The 17,897-nt window shown below is 38.3% G+C and overlaps 1 protein-coding gene across 4 annotated transcripts in view; it reads left to right on the forward strand.

Annotated features, from left to right (window-relative positions):
- Positions 1-17,897, forward strand: part of NISCH (nischarin) — a 44,436-nt gene that overhangs the window by 1,200 nt on the left and 25,339 nt on the right. For all 4 annotated transcript variants that reach the window (XM_074198147.1, XM_074198145.1, XM_074198146.1 and 1 more), the window contains exons 2-7: positions 3,319-3,402; positions 3,980-4,162; positions 14,616-14,664; positions 15,533-15,696; positions 16,018-16,113; positions 17,451-17,546. In XM_074198147.1, coding sequence (XP_074054248.1) covers positions 3,319-3,402; positions 3,980-4,162; positions 14,616-14,664; positions 15,533-15,696; positions 16,018-16,113; positions 17,451-17,546 — 672 coding nt within the window. The remainder of the gene's footprint in view (positions 1-3,318; positions 3,403-3,979; positions 4,163-14,615; positions 14,665-15,532; positions 15,697-16,017; positions 16,114-17,450; positions 17,547-17,897) is intronic.

A 17,897-nucleotide genomic window follows, 5' to 3' on the forward strand; every position in this document is an offset into this window, starting at 1 on the left:
AATTGAGTGTGATGAAAGAGAAATCATATCCTTAAGGAAGAAACAAAAACTATAAGAGATAACAAGATCAGATAATAAGACATGGTTTTTTTTCCTAAATTAAAGTTAACAGTCCTTGGTCTTTGTTCAAACTCCACAATTCTTTCTCAGGATACAGATGGTATTCTCCATTGCAGACAGCCCCAAATAGTCCCTGATTGTTGCCCTGATGGAATGAGTGAGTCCATCAAGGCTGATCATCACCCCCACGTTGCTGTTAGGGTGTACAATGTTTTTCTGGTTCTGCTCATCTCGCTCAGCATCAGTTCATGCAAATCCCTCCAGGCTTCCCTGAATTCCCATCCCTCCTGTAAACCAGCCTATTTTTACAGTTGAGGAAACAGAGACAGAGTGGCTGAAAATGACTATTAACCTTATGGTTACACAGAGTATGTGAGGCAGAATTTGAACTCAGATCTTATTACTCAGAGCCAGTGCCAGAAATTTGAGCTGATTGTGTTTGAAGAATAAGTTTGATAACTCATTTAAAGGCATTATGACTTAGTTTTACTCAGAAAAACTTCAGTGTTGGTTGCGTTGTTACAGGAAAGACCTTAAACATCAGCATAGATTCGAGTTTCTTGAGTATATGCTACAGGATTTGGAGCAATGACTGGTAAGCGTGATTCTTAGAGTGGGTGTGGATTGAACCATACAAAAGCATTTCATGCCTCATGTATTCTGGTAGATTTTGATACTGCTGTGTAGGGACTTTTCAGAAGAAGCCTGAGGCTTAAACCAGAGCTTAGGCATTTGTGTTGAGCTTACATATTAAGCTTGCCACACTGTCCCTGAAAGCAGAATGTTAGACCTTGGTCCTCTTGGGACCTCAGGAAGGAAACATTAACTAATTGTCTGCCTTTGCCACCCTTAGCTTACCTGCTAGTGACCAACAAGGTCCTGAAGTCACTTCCCTAATGTCTACAGAAGATCCTTTAAATATTACTTTACCTCTAATATCTTTAGAGCAACAAAAGTTACTGGAATTGATGTATGCTAATAATGATAGCTGACATTTATAGTGCTATCAGCTCCACTACTCATGGCAGATTTTATTAAATCTTGACTTTAGGTCTACCCTTAAAAGAAAAATTGTCTTTTTCAGATTTGCTCTAATGCAAGAATAAATCAACTCACTCCCTTTCCCTGGATCTTGATCTCTTCATAGTTCATATTTTGAAATCTTTTTCCTACATTATCTGATCCTCCCAACCATCTGTAACTGGAAGGCAAGAAACAGGCATTTATTGAACACCTACAGTGTGCTTGACTAAAGACTTACACAGATCTTATTTGATCCTTCCACAATTCCAGTTAAAGCTGTTATTATCCCCATTTTACAGATGAGGAAGCTGAGGCAGATAGAATTTAATTGCTCAGGGTCACACACAAGTAGGCAGTGTCTGAGACTGAATTTGAGCTCAGGTTTTTTTTGACTGCAGGCCCAGCTCTCCATCTGCTCACCACTAGCTGCTTCTCTTAGCCTTTATCTCTTTGAACTTTAATCATCATAAATAGCTAATATTTATACAGAACTTTTAAGCTTAAAAGCACTCTGCAAACTTCTCATCTGTAACAATAGCCTTTGAAAAATACTAAGTGATTTTTCCATGGCCACTTAGCTAATGTTAGAGAGAGTGGGGAAAAAAGTAAGGTTCAGCTTGCCCTTAGGGCTCTTCAGTTCTCTCTCTGGAGGTAACTAGGATACTGTAATCTTGAGTCCTTCAGAATTGCCCTCCATCATTGTCTTGATCCAAGTGGCTACTAAGTCTCACAATTGGTAAATGTTACCATGTACAATGTTATCCTAGTTCTGCTCACTTCCTTTCATATATTAGTCTTTCCAGGTTTTTCTGAAATCATCTTACTCCTCATTTCCATCACAACCTGTCTAGCCATTCCTTGAATGAATGGGCATCTACTCAGGTTCCAGTTCTTCACCTCCACAGACAGAACTGCTCTGTTTTTGGACAAATAGGTCCTTTTCCTTTTCCTTTGATCTCCTTGGAATACAGACCTAGTAGTAGTAGTATTGCAGGGTCAAAGGGGATGTAGAGTTTGAGGCTCCTTGGGTAGACTCCAAATTGTTCTCCAGAATGGGTGGACGAGCATTCACAACTCCACCAGCAGTGCATTAGTCTCCCAATTTTTCCATATCCCTTTCAGCATTTGTCATTTTCCTTTTCTGTCATGTTAGCTAGTCTGATGGGTGTAAAGTGTTGCCAAGGAGGATAGCCTTAAAAAATGCAATGAAATCAGTCTTGCACTTTGAAGTTCTTTGGTAGGCAAATGACTGGTGCCAAGTTAAAAGGTATAATTTCTATGTTTTTAAAAAGGTGAGTGATAAAACTTCTAAGAGGTTGAAAGAAGAGCAACCTTTAATGCCAGACTTAGAACCTGGATTTTTAGTGCAAGTAGAAGAGGGCATTGAAGATGTTTAACTGATCAATGATCAGAGCTGGACTTTGATTGCTTATGTATTAGATGACTTGGTTTGAGTCAGAGGGGCTCCTTAATAGGTCTGATGGACCAGAAAGCCTCCAAATGGAATATTTATTTTCAGGGGTTAGAGAACTACCTTGGGCCTAGGGACGATGTTTAGTTGTGGGCTATGGAATTGAGTCAACAGTATTTATTAAGCACTATGTGTTAGATCCTGGGCTAAGAGTTGGAGGTAGAGCCAGCTTCCCCTTAAGGAGCTTCCACTCTACTAGGAGAGAATATAGAAAAAGAAGCTGCAGGAATGGGGAGCTAGTCACCTGGAGACTCTGGGGAAGTCTGGGCCCTTCCTCACAGTGGAGAAGGAAGTCTTGTTCAACTCTGAGATGAAGCCACTTGCTTTCCTCAGACCTTCATTGACCCAGTCTGGTTTCAGAGAGTCTGCCAACCCTCTCTGACCAAAGCTCTCTTTCCCTTTTCCTCTAACATAGGCCTGGTTGGCATGACTGTCTTTATCACTTTATATATGTATGACTATATATGTATATGTACATTTGTGTTCTTCTAATTACATCTTTATATTTATATATATTTGAAATTCAGTAGTGAAAAGAAGTAGAATAAGTAGTCTGTGCAGAAACCATGTAACAATCTAGAGATCTAGGTAGGGGTGCCTAGAATACATGTCACTTAGTCCTGGCCTGGTCTTGTCAGTCATGTGCCTTTTCTGTGGTATTGTCATCTCTAGGAGGGATTGTTGAATGTTACACCTGTTGTTCTGACCTAGTTTTGGCAGAAGGATCTTTCCTTCATGTTGCTTTTGATTTCCTTTTTATTTAGGTCTATATTATCCAAGTTACAGTTGGCAGCCATCAGTGGATAGTCAAACATCGTTACAGTGACTTCCATGATCTACATGAAAAGGTAACTCCTCTAGAAGATGATAGATTTTACATTTATTTGAACAAATTTTTCATTGTGCTCTTTTGTAAGGAAAAAAGCATCTTAAAATGTTTAGGGGTTTATTTCTCCTTTCATTTTTTTTAACTGAAGAAAGAAATTTGCATTAATAATACTAAAGAAAAATAGTTAGTTGGATCCCTAAATTTTGATCTTAGAATTTAAAAAATTCTTAAGTGCTTTGAAATTTTATATAGTCCATCCAGAGTGTATATTGGCTCTTATTTTGAGTTCTTCATTAGAACTTCAGGTTGGGAAAATCTTGTGGAGGGTTGGGGATGGGTTTCATGATGTTGCTTTTGTGACTATACCTAAAGACTTCCTGATGGAGTTCATACCCTGAATGTGCTGGTGTTTTTAGTAATGTAGTTTAGAATCACATTTGAATGATCTGGTTCTCAGAACCATGGTCCTTTCAGTCAATCTTACAGTAAGGATGAGGGATTATGAAAGATTGGGTGTTGCTATGTTTCAAGCCTCAGGCCTTCTTTTTGAGAGGAACAGAATTATTTGATATTAATCTGAGTGTGTTTTCCTATAGCTTATTGCTGAAAAGAAGATTGATAAGAATCTACTTCCTCCTAAAAAAATAATTGGAAAAAATTCCAAAAGTCTGGTGGAGAAAAGGCAAAAAGATTTGGAAGTCTACCTGCAAACACTTCTCACAAAGTTTCCTGTTGCTGCACCTAAAGTGTTGTCACACTTTTTACATTTTCACTTATACGTAAGTTTCTTTCCTAAGGGGCCTAGAGACAAGGTGAAAAGCCTAAGTGTAAGCAGTGTGGGTTTGGACTGGATGATTTTTGAGATCCTTTCTATCTCTTAAATTCTATAGTTCTATGATCTTGTTTACTTGGCATCACTTGAATTAACAAAGAAAAAGAGCCAGACCTCATATGCTGTGAAAAGATATCCTGCCTTAACCAGTCTGGGTTAGAATGATTGAATAATAATAACTAAGTCTGATTTTTGATTGTGAACAAGATATTTGTTTATCAGTATTTGTTTCGAATTAAACAGATTTATCAAAACCACCCTTAGGACTTCCCCCACCACAAAGCATTCTGTGTAATTGAAGATAAGTGCAGATATCCAAGCTAAGTTAGCCTAAAAATTTAAGTGATACTTTTTTTTTTAATCCTGATTTAAAATATTAATGATTCATTGCTGTGGTATTGATTGCTAGCCTTAGGGTCAGAGAGCTCCCAGATGGCCTTGTTGCATAATGATTCAGTTATTACTTCGTACTTATTTTTCAGAACTGAGTGATCATTGTCAGACTCAGAGCTCTTGAGATAAGGAAAAACATTCTTTATAGTTGGAGTGGTTTTCTCAGAGCGACTCCTACAAAGTACAGACTTTAGTCTTCTAGTGTTAACATAGGCTTTATGTTTTGTTTTTTTAGGTTTTTTACAAGGCAAATGGTGTTAAGTGGCTTGCCTAAGGCCACACAGCTAGGTAATTATTAAGTGTCTGAGACCGGATTTGAACCCAGGTACTCCTGACTCCAGGGCCGGTGCTTTATCCACTGCACCACCTAGCCACCCCCATAGGCTTTATGTTAAGACACAATAGACATTTCTTCTCATGCTTCACTATTTGGGGGAAAAAAAACAGTTTTCATTTCTTAAGCAACCATATCTCATGCTTATGAAATTTTTTTTAAATTTTTATATATTTTCCAGTTACATGTAAAAATAAATTTTTATATTCATTTAAAAAAAGTTTGAGTTGCAAATTCATTCTCTTCCTTCCTTCCCTCCTCCTTGAGAAGACAAGCAGTTTACTATAGATTTTGCAGTTATACAAAACAGTTCCACATTTTCCCTGTTGGGAAAGAAAACTCAAACAAAAAAAGAGCCCCCCAAATGTAAAGTTTATGAAAAAAAATTATGCTTAGATTGACATTCAAGCTCTCATCAGTTCTTTCCCAAAGGTAGGTAGCATTTTTCATCATGAGTCCTTAAGAATTATTTTGGATCATTGTTTTGTTGAGAGTAGCTAGGTCATTTATAGCTGATCATTGTTGCAATATTACTATTATTATGTATAGTGTTCTTGTGGTTCTGTTCCCTTTGGATCAGTTCATATAAATCTTTCCAGGTTTTTCCTGAAACCATCCTGCACATCATTTCTTTTTTCCATTTGATTTTTATATAACCTTTATTTTATTGAGTATTTTATTTTCCCCCACTTACATGTAAAAACCATTTTTAACATTCATTTTAATTTTTCCATTCCTTCTTATACTTATGTAGCCACACAAAACATTTCCATAATAGTAAGTTTGAAAGAAAATATAGACCTCCCCAAAAAAATCCTTTGAAAAATAAAGAAAAATTTTAAAAGTATGCTTCAGTCTGTATTCAGACACAATCACTTCTTTCTGTGGACTGGATAGCATTTTTTATCTTAAGTCCTTGATATGTCTCTTGGATTATTGCATTACTGAGAATAGCTAAGTCATTCACAGCTGAGCATCTTATTAACAATATTATTATTACTTTGTACAGTACATTTCACTTTGCATCAGCTCATCTCTAAGTCCAGGTTTTTCTGAGAGCATCCTCCTCCTCGTTTCTTATAACAGAATAGTGCTCCATCACAATCATGTGCCACACCTTGTTTAACTATTCACCTGTAAATGGACATCTCAGTTTTCAATTCTTTGCCACCACAGAAGGAGCTACTATAAATGTTTTTGTACAAATGGATTCTTTTCCTTTTTCTTTGATCTCTTTGGGATACAGACCTGTTAGTGGTAATTGCTGGGTCAATGGGTATGCAGAGTGTGATACCCCTTTAGATACTTCCAAATTGTTCTCCAGAATGGGTGGACCAGTTCACTGCTCCTCTAGCAGTGTCCTGGTTTTTCTATTTCCCTTGGGCATTTATTATTTTCCTTATCATGTTAACCAGTTTGATAGGTGTGAAGTGGTACCTCAGAACTGCTTTAATTTGCATTTCTCCAATCAATAGTGATTTAGTATTATGAATTATTTTAAAGGTAATTTAGCAGAACATCCTCTTAGTTATAAATAAAGACAATCATACTTTGAAACAGAAGGAAGTTTGCTCATATCCTTTTGCTGACAAACGTAACCTGACCATATTTTAGGGATGACAGCAGTCAGCAGTTGAAATCTACATATGTATACATATTTATATAAATATATTTGTGTGTGTAGCTTAGAGCCGGTACAGCACTCTTATTACTCAGAGCCTGCGGTTAGCTAGTTTCCTGTTGTGAAATTTTCAGACTTCTGCTTTGTTTGAAGGAGAATGAGGATTTACAAATCCCTTATGAAAGTGCTTGACATTCTTCTGTTAGTGTGGCTTAAAAATTGATCTGGCACTTTAGGGGACAAACTTAAAATTCATTTAATTGAAGATATTTAAAATCAATAAATAAATATAATTGGTTTTTTATTTTAACTCCAACACATAGTAAACACCAAATAAATGTTTGTTGATTGAGTGAAAGCTATATGATGACAATGGATAGAACAAAGCTGAGGAAAGCTTGAGTACCCTGTGTGATCTTTCCTTCCTTCACTTGCTTTTATCACTGCAAGATCTGAGTGAGAAGAGAGCATATAAACTTGATCTGGGCCACCCTTTCCTGTTTAACATGGATCTACCTATAAGAAACATGGTTCTATGAATGCAACGACTCTTTGAATGAGCTACCATGGTCAGGTTGTCCTGACACCACCTTTGAGAGCCCAGGTTTCCTTCTGTGCCACCATGAGGCATTGGAATGAGACTCAAACTCTAAAATAGAATAGACGTTTGTTCTATCCATACTAGAACAAAAAAGTAAGTTTGTATGTGAAACTGAAACCTCTATGTCTGTCTTTTTTTTCTTTTAAAGTATATAATGAGGGTAATTTGCTGTTTTCAAAACTATCCTGCCTGACTAACCTTTCTGGCCTTCTTCTGGTTTTTTTTTTTTTTTAAAGAATATTTACATAGTACTTTTGAAGTTTGCAAATCACTTGTTATCTCATTAGAGAGCCTCACAAACACCCTGTGAGATAGGTGCTGTTTTTTACCCTGAGCTTACAGATGAAGAAACTGAGGTTAAAATTTAAATAATATACTCAAGTCACACAGCAAGTTAGTGCTTGGGGCTGGATCTGAATTCAAAACTTCCTGACTCCAAGTTAAGAACTTTATCCACTGTGCCACCAAATCATTGAATGATCTCAAAAAATGCCTCAGTGACCTTATTTGGGGGGAGATTACCCTTAACCCTCTTTGCCCTCCCATTCTACGCTGCCATCCCTATTGAGGGAGAAAAAAAGGAAAACAAAAATTGTCATAATAAATATATATGATCAAGCAAAACAAATGCCTATCTTGACTCTAAAAATTTCATTCCATATCTTGAGTTCATCAACTGTTAAGAAATAGGTTTAGTAAATATCATAATCAGTCCTCTAGAAAGGTGCTTGGTATTTGCATTGATCAAAGTTCTCCAATCCTCAACTGATTTATGTTTCTTTATAATGTTATTATATAATTTGTCTTGCTGGTTCTATTCAGTAAGTAACTAATAGTTCCTCTAAAATTCTGTCTATTTCATCATTATTTATGATTACAATAGTATTTCATTATATTCATATACCATTATTGGTTTAGCCAAACCAATACGTGGGCATATCCATCATTTCCAGTTTTTTTTTGTGACTATAGCATGAACTCCTATAAATATTTTTGTTTGCATATATTTATTTTTCTTGGTTTCATTTCTATGGGAGCTTAAATATTTTTTAAACTAGAATCCCAGACTTGTTTTTAAATACTTGTTATTAAATACTTGTTCAGTATTTGGTATTAAGAATCAGTTCGGGGTGGCTAGGTGGCATAGTGGATAAAGCACCGGCCTTGGAGTCAGGAGTACCTGGGTTCAAATCCGGTCTCAAACACTTAATAATTACCTAGCTGTGTGGCCTTGGGCAAGCCACTTCACAACCATTTGCCTTGCAAAAACCTTTAAAAAAAAATAGAATCATTTCTTTGGAGAGGTTTATTTAATCTGGCCAGTGAGTGCCAGCATAGAAATTAACTTAGAATATCATCTTCCATTTGATACCAGCAAGCTCAGTAACCCCTGATGGCAACAAATTATGCAGCCAAATGATTGTACTAGCAGATTAATCTTGATGATGCTCTTTCTCTACTCTGCATTTCTCCACGTCAGCCACAGGCTTTGTCTCCAGTGCCAGGCCCTGGAGATCATTGGGGCTCACAAAGAGCATTCCATCCACTCAGTATCTTAGATGTGCTCTGCTATTATTTATATATTGTTTCCACCATTTGGATGTTGTCTTCTCCCTGGAAGCAGGAACTCTTTTTTTTTTTTTTAAGCTACTTAGCACAGTGCCTCTTACATGATAAATACTAATTTGGTAATGGGTTTGTTTTTTTCTTTCTGATTTGAGAAGAGAGGATGGGAGAGACAGAAGGCAGATTTTTGTTGACAGGTAGTTTTCAAATGAAGAAATTAAAACTATAGTCATATGAAAAAAATGTTCCAAATCATTATTGATTAGAGAAATGCACATTAAAAAGGTATCAGGTACCACCCACAGCTATCAGATAGGCCACGATGACAAAAAAGGAAAAAAATCAATGTTGGGAAGGTTTTAGGAAAACTGGGACACTACGCACTGTTGGTGGAGTTTTGAATTGATCCAACCATTCTGGAAAACAATTGAAGCTATGCCAAAAGAGCAGTAAAACTGTGCATACCCTTTGATGTGCAATACCAATACTAGGTCAACATCCTAAAGAAATCCCACGGTCAAAAAGATTCATAGCAGCTCTGTTTGTGGTGGCAAAGAATTGGAAATTCAGGGGATGCCCAACAACCTTCAGAGACCTGCTGTGGACAATGTCATCCACACCCAGAGGGGGGTAAACTTGGAGTCTATGCAGAGCAAAGAATACTAGGTTCACTTTTTGAAAACTTATTTTTTGTTTTACCTTTCTTACTCATGTTTCTCCTACCCCTTAGTTCTAATTCCTCTTTCATAATATGGCTGATATGAAAATATGTTAAACACAATTGTATATATACAACTTTTAACTAGACTATTTGCTGCCAGGGGGAGGGTGGTAGAAAAATGTGGAACTCATAAACTTGAAAACGGATGAATGTTGAAGAACTACTCATGCATGTAATTGGAAAAATAAAAGAAAAAGAAAATTTAATTTAAAACCCCCCCAACAAGTCAGAAGCAAGCAATGCCTTGCAGGCAGACAGCCCACAAAGGGAAACCCCACTGTCGAGGATCAGTCATAGACTTAGACAGAGTCTTATTGGCTGTTCCCTAGAGGCTTATAGTTCATTCCTGTGGCCTTGAGTTCATTTCTGTTCTACATTTCTGTTCATTTATAAATAAAATTCTCTTCTGTTGACAGAGATACCTCTACAAGCATTTATTAGGCACCTGCTGTGTCCTGGGCATTACCTTAAGTGTTTGGGATACAGAGAAAGCAAAGAGTGGTCGAGGCCTTGAAGGAGCTCAGCCTAACAGCTCTGGACAAATAGACTTGGGGGGAGGACAGGGAGCCGCATGCATAGCCCCAGAGAACTAGACTAAGCAACAGCTGAACTTGGAAAAGAGGTCTGGTGCAAGGAAGCTCTTCCCCAGTGAGGGTTTTTGGGTACGCCACAGGGGGTGTCCTCATTCTTAGATCTGACAAGGGCACAGCCTCAGAAGCCTTGTGGTCCAACCCCCTGCTTTTATGGGAAGGAAACAGGCCCAGGGTTGAACCAGTGGTTTCTTTTCTTTTTTTTTTGCAAGGCAAATGGGGTTAAGTGGCTTGCCCAAGGCCACACGGCTAGGTAATTATTAAGTGTCCAAGACCGGATTTGAACCCAGGTACTCCTGACTCCAGGGCTGGTGCTTTATCCACTACGCCACCTAGCCGTCCCAAACCAGTGGTTTCTTAGTTCCCTTCCAAGCTGTTAACATTCTGTGATTGTCTATAATGCTTCATCAGTTAGATTCCTTGTGTAATTTAATCCCTATTTTACTGATAAGGAAACACAACTTGGAGTTTAGGTCACTTTGCATGGGTGTGCATGGCTAGTTAGGTACCTGGGGGAGGTTTGAATATATCTCCCTGATTCCAGACCTGGTATTGTACTTATTATGTTACACTAGTTTTCATTTTAAAACACCTTCATGGATGAATTGTCCATTGTCCAAAGGGATCAATCTCAATTTCATTCCTAGCAAAGGAAGCTTTATAAGATCTGTAGAGGCTGCATCTGCATTGCTGTTCTTTACTAATTGACAATCTCCCACCTGCACCTGCCTGATAACTGGTTTAGAAGTCCAACAGGAGACTGGAAGCAATGTTTGGAATGCCCTTATTTATACTATTCAGTATATTTACCTCACTGTAAAACTTAGTCAAGTGGAGGGGGGACTGTTGGATATGATGAAGTGTTACAGAGAAAAACTCTCCCCATTTGGAAAATTTGATAGAAATGGAAAGATAAGATTGAGAAGGATGTGAGTTGAGTAAGAAGAAGAATGGTGGAGTAGTTGAGGACCGAGATTTAGCGAGGCATGAGAGATGATAGAATGAGTGCGAAAGGGATTGGAGATTCGGGGACAGTTAGCCCAGACTTGAGTCAAGATTGGAGAGAACAGGTAAGTCAGATATAGTAAAAGTGATGTTGTGCTGGGGGGGGGGGGTGGTCTGCAGGAGGGCAAAGCATAGGTGCAGGGAGATAGAGCCTGAGGCCAGCCCAAGGGAAGTGGAGCATTGGTTAATGTTCCCCTCTGTGGACCCAGGGTGAAGTAAAAGAGCTCTTGGGATGGAAAGAGACTGAGGACCTGGGATGTTGGAAAGTTGGAGGGAGGGGCAGCACAGGTGTGGAAGACCACCTGGTCCTTGAGCCTCTATCAGAATTCTGGGAGAAGAAAAGGAGGATGGCTTGGGGCTTAGAGTAGAACTGCCAGGAGAATCTGAGATGGGTGGAAAAATGGGAATGCTGGGGACTTCGGAGCAGAAGTTGCTGAGTGAAAGTTTAAAAAGGGCAGAGGGCAGTGGTCAGAGTTGGAGTGGGCCGTGGGTTGGGTGGGAGTAGGGAAGAGGGTGCTAAAAGTACTGGGGAGATGTAGGGTAGGAGAGATTTTTCTTGACTCAAGCTCAGTAGTTGATTAATACAGATTTTGATGGTGAGTAAACTTTATGCTTGTTATATCTTTTCTTAATAAAAAGATTCAGATATCTTTTTTAAAAACTGTCTATAAAATTTTGTTGATGATTATATCTAAATTATGAATGCATTGAGAAACAAGCATGGCTAGACCTTAGGGGTCCTACCTTTGATAAATAATGATTTTCTTATGCTGGGCTAGTCATTTGACTTATCTCAGTCTCAATTTTCTTATCTGTAAAGTAGGCATGATGATAGCACTTTATCAGAGGGCTAATATAAGAATCAAATTAGATGAATATGTAAATCACTTTGCAAACATTAAATCTAATTTTTTTGTGTATCAATGTTAGTTATTATTTTGTTTTTATTGTTAATTCAGGATCACCCAGGCACTCATCTAAGAAGGCAGTATCCATACTTGAAGTTCTTAACACAATCAAAATCTGTTCTGAAAAAAATTTTTTTTTACAAACAAACATTGCCTTTAGAAATAATCAGCATATGGGCAACTAGATGGTATAGTGGATAGAGCACTGGCCCTGGAATCAGGAGGACCTGAGTTCATATTTGGCCTCAGACATATATATAATTATACAATTTTATTATGATATATATTATGACATTTATTATATAATGTAAAAATTGTATAATATATATAATTATGTAGTTATTTAACTGTGTGGCCTTGGGCAAGTCAGTTAACCCCATTGCCTTGCAAAAAAAGAAATAATCAGCTTAAAACAAATAAAAGTAAGCAGTTTACAAACTGTTTTTGAACATAGCATATGCTAAAATGTAGAAAATGATGAATGAAGCCTTTGCCCTGGTAGTAGGGTTTATCATTTGCTTTTTTTTTTTACTTAAGGAAAAGTATTCTCTTAGTTACGATTACTAAGCTTAAAGACAAAATTATTTGAAGTAACACATTTTCCTTTGAGTTCATATGTGCTTTTCTGAGCAGTAGGAATTCATTATTTCTTTCATGTAAAGAGTTCTGGGAAAAGATATTAAAGGTCACTTTTTTCTTATCAAAAGCAAAAATTCTTTGTTCAGAAATAATATTGTCTCTTATCTTTAAAAAGATTTCCTAATAATGATATCTTTTTAATCTGACTAGAATACTTAGATATATTTCTCCTTGCATTTATTTCCCTTCTGACGTTTGCATTTTTGAGAACTACAGCTGTTTGTTAAGTCATGAGACTGTTCAGAAATAACTTATCTTGGAAAGAATTTTTAGTGTAGCAAATGACTTGACAGCTTCTCATAGGAAGCTTTTCTGTCTCTACTTCATTTGTAAAATTATGTTAAGGAAGATGGTAGATCTACCTTTAATTTGAGTCCTTGATCAGAGGATCTTGGAAGCAGAGAACCTGGGTTCAAATGACTCCTGCTCCCTAGGGAACTCTGGGCAGGTCTCTTCAGCTTGTGGAGCCCCAGCTTCTCCTACCTCTCGGGGTCCTTTGCCTAGCCAATCTCTAAGCCCCCTTTCGCTTATGAAGATGTGAGTAGCAGCTTTGTTTCTAATGTGGAAAGGAGGAATGTCTAATTGTAAAAGATTTTAATATATTAAACCTCAGGGTGAACTTTCAGATGATGAAGGTTCTAACAAATCTACAAATTAGCAGAAATCAGATTTCTGGCTAAGGGGACCTAAAGTAGCCCAGATTTTCTATAAACACCCCAGTAATGTTATAAAAGTGTACTCAAAGCAATAACAGTAAGAAGTTCTTTCTAGTCCTGACTGCCCAAGAACTTATAGGGGCTCTGAGGGGAGATAAGCCAGAGGAAGTGGAGGCTACAGCCAAAACTCAAGTGAACTCATAGGAGACTGAGCTGAAACAGAACCTGCAAGGTGGGGCCCCACCCCTTCCACTATAGATAGGAGGGAACAAAGATTCAGTCAAGCTAATGCTGGTGAGTAAAAGAATACACCAGATGTAATGGATTGAGAGAAGCTCAAGAGATACAGTCAACAGGAAGGAATTAATTAAATTAAACTCTACAATTAAAATCCAAGGAGATCCTTGAGAGAAATGAAACAAGATGCAAAATATTTTAAATGGAACGAGAACTATGGAGGAAAGAATGGGAAAGGTGAGAAACCTTTCATAAGATAGGGTCCTCATGAAAATTAGAATGGACCAATAATTTTGTGAGACAGCAAATTTTAAAACAAAAATCAGATGGTTAAAAAAATACAACCATTCTCTTTTTGGAAATAGGTGTAAATAGAGCTTGTAGCATGTCTCTTGAGTTATTAATGACCCCTAAGGAGCCTTGATTCTGAAGTTGAAGCACCTAGGCAGTCCAGAGTGTGGTGAATTATATTTGACACATTTCCTTTTAGTATATATTTGTCTTTTTTCTTCCCTTTGGAAATGTTATTAACAATGATTTCCAAAATGGGAAAAATGAATATCAGGAATGCTGATATGACTGATCCTTCAAGAATGGACTTTTTAGGCTTGTACTGGTTAGATGTGGGGAGTAGTGGTTCTCAAAGTGTCAATCTATTATTTTGGGGGGGACATGCTTGTTTCCTTAACAAAAGGAATAAAAATCTGCTCGTTGATGCCCTGGCTCCTCAGCCCCCAACTTTCACTGGCATTGTATTGTTTGACTATAGTAACTGCTTCCTTCCTGGACTTGCTTTCATAGAATAAGGTCACCCCTGGAGTTACTTGAAGGCCATGGTTGCCGAATTGTTGCCCATAGGGGATTTCATTTTCACCCTTTGTCTTTTAAGTAAAATTTGCAGGTTTCCATACCATCAGCAGTCATAACCTTTATAATGAGCACTTAGAGCTTTGCCTTAATTTTGTTTAATTTTCTAAAGTGTTAGAATTTCAGCAGTTTAAGAGAATCTGCAAGTATTCATTTGTCTGCCAGTTTGGGAATGTCTAAAGTTGGGTGAATATTAAGTTAGTTAACTCTGTTTTAAACATGATGGGAGACTTCCCTTCATCTCTCCCACCTTTTTTTTCAGGAAATAAATGGTATCACTGCTGCCCTAGCTGAGGAGCTCTTTCACAAAGGTAAGGAAGGACTGTCAATATTTTAATTGGCACTCCTAGTTAGCATTGGTCCCTTGCTTTTCTTTTCTTTTACCTCCAATAATTTTCTGTAAAATAGATCCTGCCTAGCCTTTAACTCATTTATGGCTAGTGATTGTAAACATACATACCAGCTGACAAGGACATGGTAACACTAGCTAAAGATTCAATTAAAGATCATATCCCCAAAATGTTTGAACAGATTTGTGCATTTTTTATCTATCCTCTGTTTCTGTTTTTACCTTTTATGAACTATTATTGCCCCTTCTTTGAGCGACAGCATAGGATAGTGAATGAAGAGCTGAATTTGGAGTCAGGGACTTAGGAACAAGACAGACCAGCACAGAGATGGGCAGCTATGAGTTGGGGGTTGGGGGGAATTCAACATCAAAGCCTAAGCCGTGGAGAAAGAGCCAGCGACATGAATAGATACAGTTTCCTTATCCTGGAGTCCCATCAGTCTTGACCAGGACTTAAGTGCTGCTGGGGGGCGGGGGGGGCTTTATACAGTCATTTCAGTCTGTCTGACTCTTCATGACCCCACTTGGGGTTTTCTTGGCAGAGACATTGGAGTGCTCCTTCCATAGCTCACTTTATAGATAAAAGAATTGAGGCAAACAGGGTGAAGTGACTTGTCTGGGGGTCACACAGCTGCGCAAGGTCTGAGGCGAACTTGGGTCTTTCTGACTCCAAGGCCAGCACTTTTTCCCCTGCCCACCTAGCTGTTCTCTCTCTGATGGTGGACAAACAAGGGAACAGAATCCTTTGGGGCCTGGGGGCCACAGAACCATACAGGCCGGCTAAAACACCTGTTATAATAAGAAGGAATCTCCTTGTGGTTGTTTTCCAGGTGAACAACTCTTAGTGGCTGGAGAAGTGTTTGCCATTAGGCCATTGCAGTTGTATGCAGTCACTCAGCAGCTTCGGCAAGGGAAGCCCACCTGTGCTAATGGAGATGCCCAGACGGACCTGGGCCACATCTTGGACTTCACCTGTCGGCTCCGCTACCTAAAGGTACCTCTGGAGCCCCTTTCGCAGCCCATCAGCCTCTGACCTATTGGTCAGGAGAACTTGGACAGTGCCCTGACCATTGAATTAGGTGAAGGTTTCCTCTTAGCGCCCATGCTGCTCGTCACTGCTCGCTCTCTACACCCGGCGGCAGCTGTGTCTCCCATGGCCACCTTTAGCCTGCCATGGCTCAGACCTCAGGGAAAGCTGGTTTAGTCCTCTGCCGGTAGCACACTAACATATAAATGTGGAGGACAGGAACCTGGTGGGGGTGGGGGTGGGGGTGGGGCATAAAGCAGCGTGTCTAATAATTGTCTTCATTCTAAGATATCTGGCACAGGAGGACCCTTCGGGACCAGCAACATTCAAGAGCATCTCTTGCCTTTTGATTTGTCAATATTTAAGTCTCTTCAGCAGATAGAGGTAAGATTTCAGGTGTTATAGTTTATAAGGTTCTGAGATTTTCAAAAAATTCTCTTGATTTTGGTTGTTTTTGACATACCCTAGTTTTTACATCAAGTACTAGACCTGAACCAAAGGGTATTTCTTGCTTTCAGGTGTAATACACATTTTGTTAGGTATTTAGCAATTTTTTTACTCTTCCCTAGAAGTTCTTGAAAGCAAAATGTTTACCTCAGTGAAGACAGGGAAAGTGAAACTGAAATTCAGCAAGTTTAGAAGCAGACAAGCTCTTAGCTCCTGCTGGTGCTTTGGCTATGAAGGGATTTATAGACGCATATTATATCTTGTGTATGAAGACTGAAAACCTGATGGGACCAACAGCTGTGATTCCTGAGGACAGATGATGAAGCAGTCTTACTCATCTCCTGACAGAGGTGCCAGACTTAATACATCCAGAGACGTATACATTTGTAGAATACAACCTAAACTATGATGATGAACTATGCACACTTGTTAAAAAGGTTTTGTTTTTTATTTCTTGGGGGGAGAGAGAAATGCTTGTTAATTAGGGGAAAAAATTTTTAAAGAAAAGTTGAATGTCTTTCAACTCCCTAAGTTTAGTTTTTACAGCTCACCCTCATTATTTTATGTGAAAATTTTGATAGTTGGGGATTGTCTATTATTTTGAATTGTTCACATTTATGGCTTGAAAGGTGGTATCCATTTATTAGAAGTACTTCATGTTAATATTTAATTACATGGTTTTAAATACTACTTTGTTTAAGAAAGTCCTTTGTAAAAAGTATATAAATATATGAACTCATTTATTTTCTATTTTAGAAAATAGTTACAAAGAAATAACAGACTAACCAAGGCCAAAAATTGTTTGTTTCAGAGACCTGTAAGAATGGTTTATGTGTTGTGAGGCATAGTTCTTTCAGCCCTGTCTATGTTGTCAGGATCTCATACTTAGGTGGAAACAGGCTCCCTGACTCTGGTTTGCCCAAATGAAGGTTGTCTGGGTATCCAACAGGGCACGTTGGCAGAAGTGTGGCTCCAGCTCAAGAGTTCTCTTCCTCTTCTATAATCATTCAGGAGTATGCTAAACATCTCCAAGTTTTCTTTTGGTCATGAGTATGATTAAAAGGGTTTCCACTCTTGAGTCATTGTAAGCCCTGTGACACAGAAGGAGAAGGAGAAATAGGAAGGACTTCTATGAGTTTTAAAAAACATTCACTTGGTGCTTATGATTCTGAGAGGGTGGCTCAGGTCTTGATTTGGCTTCCTGCCTTCCAGTTCCTAGCGCTGTTTATTGTCAGGGAAATTGAATTTATGTATTATGTTGTCTTTTTAAACAGATAAGTCACTGTGATGCAAAGCATATCAAAGGGCTGATTTCATCCAAAAACACCTTAGCCACATTGAGTGTCCGTTTCTCAGCAACCTCAATGAAAGTAAGTTTATGTCCTTTTCTATTCTGACAAAAGGAAGCTCTGGTCTGTTTATTCAAAGTTAAATTCAGCTTATGATCCACGAGAAAGTTAAAAGTCATAGTCCAGGCAGTTGTTGTTTATAGAATCCTTTTTTATTGGTGATTGAAATAATTCCCTGTCTCTGTTCTGTGTATTCCCTAGTTGAGCATTTATTATGGTGGAAAGATTCCTACACTGAGATTTTCAAGATTCGAATCTCCTAGTTCAGTCCTATTAATAATTAGTAATGTGACCTTGGGCACGTCACAACCAGCTTCAGATAGGTAATTGCTAACTGTCCTTAGACAAAAGCAAAAGATATTGACTTTTAAG

The sequence above is a fragment of the Macrotis lagotis genome, chromosome 8, assembly GCF_037893015.1.
Source record: "Macrotis lagotis isolate mMagLag1 chromosome 8, bilby.v1.9.chrom.fasta, whole genome shotgun sequence".
In the NCBI taxonomy this organism is placed as follows: Eukaryota; Metazoa; Chordata; class Mammalia; order Peramelemorphia; family Peramelidae; genus Macrotis; species Macrotis lagotis.